This window comes from Chrysochloris asiatica, unplaced genomic scaffold, assembly GCF_000296735.1.
Source record: "Chrysochloris asiatica unplaced genomic scaffold, ChrAsi1.0 scaffold00389, whole genome shotgun sequence".
NCBI classification, from domain to species: Eukaryota; Metazoa; Chordata; class Mammalia; order Afrosoricida; family Chrysochloridae; genus Chrysochloris; species Chrysochloris asiatica.
In genome coordinates, this window is record NW_006408907.1 from 1,547,587 (window position 1) to 1,553,714 (window position 6,128).

General features: G+C 43.8%; 1 protein-coding gene across 1 annotated transcript; it reads left to right on the forward strand.

The window, feature by feature from the left end:
* Positions 1 to 4,189: 4,189 nt before the first annotated feature.
* On the forward strand, positions 4,190 to 4,540 carry LOC102837944 (transcription elongation factor A protein-like 8-like). The gene has a single exon (XM_006876533.1). It carries the CDS (start codon positions 4,190 to 4,192, stop codon positions 4,538 to 4,540), a length of 351 nt encoding a protein of 116 aa, XP_006876595.1.
* Positions 4,541 to 6,128: the final 1,588 nt, after the last annotated feature.

The following is a 6,128-nucleotide window of genomic DNA, read 5'->3' on the forward strand; positions in this document are numbered from 1 at the left end:
AGTCTTCTTTGTTTACTATTCAGCTTTCACATGCATATAAGGTTATTGAAAATACCATGGCATGGGTCAGGCACACCTTAGTCTTCAAGCTGACATCTTTGCTCTTTAACACTTTAAAAAGGTCTTGTGCAGTAGACTTGCCCAATTTAATACGGCATTCGATTTCTTGACTGCTGCTTCCATGAGTGTTGGTTGAAAACTTCAATCTTTTCTCCATTGATAAAAAGGTTGTTTATTGGTCCAGTGGTGATGATTTTTGTTTTTTTTTACATTGAGATGCAATCCATACCGAAGGCTGTGCTCTTTGATCTTCATCAGTAAATGTTTTAAGTCCTTTTCACTTTCCGCAAGCAAGGTTGTTAATAGATACAATCTGCATATTGCAGGTTGTTAATACGTCTTCCTCCAATCTTGATGCCATGTTTTTCTTCATATAACCTAGCTAGCTTCTTGGATTATTTGCTCAGCATACAGGTTGAATGTTGTTGTTGTTAAGTGCTGTCGAGTCGGTTCTGACCCATAGTGACCCTGTATAGGGTTTCCAAGGAGCAGCTGGTGAGCTTGAACTGTTGACCTTGCAGTTCGAACGACTTTGCAGTCTGGCGCATTAACCCACAGTGCCACACCAGGACTAAGTATGGTGAAAGAATACAACCCTGTCACATACCTTTTTAAAATTTAAACCATTCATGTTTTGTTCTAACTGCCCATGTTCTGTTCGAACAACTACCTCTTGGTCCAGGTACAGATTCCTCACGAGCACAGTTAAGTGTTCCGGAATACTCATGCTTTGCAGTTGTCCACAGCTTGTCATGATCCACACAACTGAAAGCCCTTGAGTAGTCAGTAAAGCACAGGTAAACATCTTTCTGATATTCTGTACATTCAGTCAAGAGCCATCGGACATCAGCAATGATATCCCTCATTCCATGGCTGTATTCCGTTGGGTCACCTCTTTGGAATGAGCACAAATATGGATCTCTTCCAATCAGTTGGCCAAATAGTCATATATATATATATTGGTGATGATGATATGCCGTGGAATTGGTTCTAACTCATTGAAACTCTGTGTAGGGTTTCTGAGACTGTAAATCTTTACAGGAGCAGAAAGCCTCATCTTTCTCCCGCAGAGCAGCTGGTAGTTTCAAACTGCTGACTAGTAAACACTATGGTACCAGATATATATATATATATATTCCTGGTGTGGTGCTATAGGGTAAGCACTAGACTGGTAACCACAGTGTCACTATGAGTCAGAACTGACTTGACAGTACTTAACAACAGCAGTAATGATAATATATATATATTTACAATATTGTCTCTGCTTTATCATCACAACAATTATGGCTATTTGTAATTCCTTTTTTTTTTTAATGGAACAGAATGAATGGTACCAGTATACCTTAAAAGTACCACAAGTGCTTGAAAAGTCCCCTGACAAAGCTTTATAACCAATGGTGGTGGTGGTATTCAGTGCTATCGCATCGGTTTCGACTCATACACAATGGTGAGATAAAGCAAATTTTCTCCTTTCTGGGTGTTTTCCAACAAACATCTTTCCTTGAGTTCAAAAACAGTCCACTCTGTGGAAAACAGGCTTTGCTACAGACTTATCTGATTAACAAGGCACTGGATCCTACAGAGGATATGAAGGAATGAGGTCTATCTGAAGCAATCCAGCAGTCATTAGTGAAAAGGTCAGATATCTAAAAACTTAATAATCAGTCATAAATAGATAAAGTAGTTGATTATTTTATAAAAATTACAGGAAAAGAAAAGCAAGCCTCTTTTGAAGAATTCATTTGGAGTCTTTATGTGGCACAGTAGGATAGGCATTGGACTGCTAATCACAAAGTTGGCAGTTCAAACCCACCAGCCACTCCTTGGAAACCCTATACAGGGTTGCTATGGGTTGAAACCAACTCGACGGCACTTGACAGTATACAACAGTTTTTAAAGGTGATATTTTAGTAATATATTCTAATACATCAATATGTTTGTGAATAATGACATCCCAAAGTGTTATATAAATCGACATATTTTGTCATCCATTCAAAGTGTTAAGTAGTGGTTAAGAGGCATAGCTTTTTTTTTTTTTTTTTTAAACAATCAGTATACTCAAATGTTTCTGTATTTAAGTATATATTTAAGTATACTGATTGTTTAAAACATAGAACAAAACTATGAAACTATTAAAGAAGACTAGAAAAAAAATTCCTCACTCTCACTCCTAGTTTCTTTTCCAGGTGCTCCCAACCCCACCTCTCACCCAGTTAAAAGCTGGTTGTCTCTCCAGGGGAAATGGTGAAGGTAGGATCTTGGGGGAAGGGAACTAGGGTATTGGGAGCCAGAGAGAGAAAGAAGAGGAATGGTAGTTTAACTCCCAAAGAGGCTGTTTCTCCCTGGTAATCTGAAAGAGGCGAATAGAAATTCTTGGGAGAAGATCCCAGTTTTATGGTCTCTGAATCCCCCTCTGCCATGGAGTCCAATGGATTCGGATTCACAACGACCCTGTAATAGCGAGTAGAATTGCTTCTTCTGGGGGATTTCCGAGCCTGAGGGAGGTGGCTCCAACCCGTAAGCACTGGACTGCGAACCACAAAATCCGCAGTTCAAATCAGCCAGCCGCTCCACGGGGGGGGCGGGCAAGATGAGACTTTCTGTTCTCCCGAATATTTAAAGCCTCAGAAACCCTATATAGGGTAGCTATGAGTGGGAACCAACTCGAAGGCACTTAACAACAACAACTTTGTAAGCGAGCACACAGTCTTATTCTCCCCCCTCCCCCGCCAGCCACCCTTAGGTTATCAACCCGACGCTTCACTCACGGCGCCACCAGGGCTCCTCGTCTCTGACTGGCCAATGCAAAAAAGATTGACAGTATCTATTGGAGGGAATGCAGGGGGCGGGCTCCGGCGTGAATGGGCGGGGTCGTTGAAGACTTGAGCTCACTGATGACGCGACGCTCACGTGACCAGGAGTCGACGTGTGCAGAAGTCCTATATAGTCTAGGGCCTGTTTCCCCGTAGCTGCTTCGTTTTGCTGGAGGAGAGAGGTGGTCCGGATCCCTTCAGGTTGTTTGAAGGTGGGTGCTGCCTTGGGGAACCCGGGGTCGGAGGCAGAGACTAGAAACAGGTTGGAGCCAGCATTGCTTACCTTACGCTCCTGTTCCGCCAAACTCCCATTTTGTGCAGGACAATTTTGGGCTGTTTTGGTGAGGAGGGTGTAGGAGTGGGGGAGGGTAATCAACTGAGGGTTTCGTAGGAAACATCGTAAAAATTTGGAAATAACTTGCCTCTCTCCCACTCCGTTTGTAGGGAAATGGTGGGCCCGGGGGGAGGGGATTACCTTAAGAGAAGGGAGTGAAGGAGGGATAAGGTAACTTTAGACGAACAAGGACAACAATCCTGGAGGGGCCCGTGATCCGGGTACTAGCCTGTTCACCCAGCACTCCTGTCCGTCTGCAGGAATCTTGGTCATTTGGGCGCGGCACAAATCGAGGTGAGGGAAGAGGGAGGAAAATCCCCCGGATCCCTGCAGGTCAGTGTAAGAATGTAATTGCCTTACGTCCCCTGGGGTGGAGGTGGGAGTGTGGTTGTTACCAAAACACATGCTGGGGTCTCCACTCAGGAGAGTTTGTGGCGGATTGAACGTCGGCGGCCCGTGCAGAGCTTGTAGCGGAAATGGAGCGGGAAGGAGGGCTGGGGTGGGGTGGAGGGGACTGAGAAGAAGGGGTAGGGGAGACCGGAGCCTGGACCGGCTCCAGCAGGTCAGGGGCTGGAGGCTTCGTTGGACTGGGAAAGACTGAAAAGGCGGGAGCGGTGGAGACCAAAGGCGAGGGAGGGGTTAATTGCTTCGCCTGCTGCTCCCATTTCAGTGCTTGGAAGAGGCCTGTGGCAGGGCATGCTGGGAAAATGGTGGGCTGGAGCGGGAGGAGAGAAGATGGAGCTGGAAACTAGAGTGGGAGGGAAGGGAGGTGGAGGAAGGGGTGGAGTTAGGGGAGTTCTAAACCTGAGGATCTAGCCCTTGTCTAGTTGGAAAACTTTGGACAATTTAGGGACCTGAATCAGAAATGACCAGTCATTGTGGGAACCCATATTCTGGCTGCTGGCCCATTTGGCAGTTGTTTTGTTTCCTTGTTTTCTAGGATTAATTTATTCAAAAGGGAAATAATAAGAAAATACTCAACATGCAAAAATCTTGTGAAGAAAATGAAGGAAAGCCGCAGAACATGGCAAAGGCGGAGGAAGACCGCTCTTCAGGAGATGTCCCACAGGCGGCAGGAGAGCCTCAACCTTCCCGAGAAGGTGTAAGCCAGGAAGCCCAAGGAAACCTTAGAGGAGGGCTGGCTCAACCTGGCCAGAGATTTAAAGAGGACACTCCTGTTAGGCATTTGGACCCTGAAGAGATAATAAGAGGAGCAGATGAGTTGGAAAGGCTTAGGGAAGAGATAAGAAGAGTAAGAAATAAGTTTGTGATGATGCATTGGAAGCAGAGACATTCTAGAAGCCGTCCTTATCCTGTGTGCTTTAGGCCTTGAATTCTTTGTCTGATATTAAGATCTGGCCCCTGCTTTTCTCTTTGTTAGCATTTTCTGATGTATCTTTGATCTTCATTTTACTCTTAATCTGGTGGGATTTTGTTTAGGTAGTTTTCCTTGTTACCAGCATTTCATTGGATTTTGTATGTTAACACATTTCCTAGGTCTGTTTTTCAATTGGAAAGTTTCACACATATGCATGGAAAGATGTTCATTCCATATTATAAAGTAGAACATAACAGGATACAAAACAGCGTATTTAGTATCAGTTCACATATGTAGGATAAAACTCCCAAATTTTGTGTGTGTGTGTGTGTGTGTGTGTGTGTACATTATATCAGAAACTTAACTGCTTATTTCTATGTGGTGTGAGTTTTTTGTTTTTCTGCTTTTTGCTTATCTGTGTTTTTTAATGAACACATTACTTGTGTCATATAAAAAAAATTAAAGATTTTTTTATAAGTAAGATTCAATCAGATAATTTGCAACCAGCTTATAAGGGTAATGGGGCACTTAATCTCTTAATGACAAACTATTAACAAATAAATGTAAATGTCAAATCACCTCTGGCTCTCTTAGCCAGAGGAATAAAACTGGCAATTATTACTCTCAGTTATACTCTCATTGAAGACTCAATCTTTTTCATGGGGAAGACAGTTGCCTCACAGAGCTACTGTGGGAAAGAAAGCAATTACTTACTCTGAGTTGTACTTTGTGGGCTTTTGTTCCCACCTGTGTATACAAGATAGGACCCCGACCCACTGTAAAACCATTAATGATTTGAGGGCAGACCCTGGTATGACTCAACTTTGGTTTGGGTACAAACAAATCCAGTAGGCTGGGAGGTGGGGGGCTTCCATGCCATTTGTCTGCCTTTACGTCCTCCCCCGTGCTCAGTTGCCTCCTCTGCTGGATCGTTTGCTCTCTGCTGGCCTCCTCCACTGCCACTCCTGATGCCAAAACTCCACTGAGGGTTTTTTTTTTTGTAGTCTCCAGTGGGTTGAAAACCCCTCTGTCTTCTGAAGCCTCTTGTTTTTTAGTCACACTTAACACAGGTGGGTACTACACAAGGGCTTCTTGGACCTTGATGCAAAATAACCCTGCTTTCAATCACCTTAGGATGCAGATGTTAGTGAGTTCATTTGGGAGTTGCGACCATAGGTCAAAGGTTCTCACTGCTTCTCTTGGAGCTATCTCACCAGGTGATTTCTCCTTGAAGGGTCTCAGGGGACTTAAATAAATTATACAAGGTAATGTAGGGATTTCTAAGAGAAGAGCCCCACTTTAATGTCATTAAGTGCTATCAAGTTGGTGTTGACTCAGCAACCTCAGATAGGGTTTCAGTGGAGCAGCTGGTGAATTTGAACCTTGTGGTCCAAACCAACCTTGTAGTCCAGTATTTATCCCACAGCACCACACCAGGACTCCACCCAATCCAATACCCATCTGAAATGTTAGACGGGGGACCCAAAAAACTTGACAAGGCATGAAGAATATTTGAGCTAGAATGGCTGTTAAATAAATTAAGTGCCATTGAGTTTATGCTGACCCATAGTGACCGTGGAAACCCATTTGAACCGCCAACCTC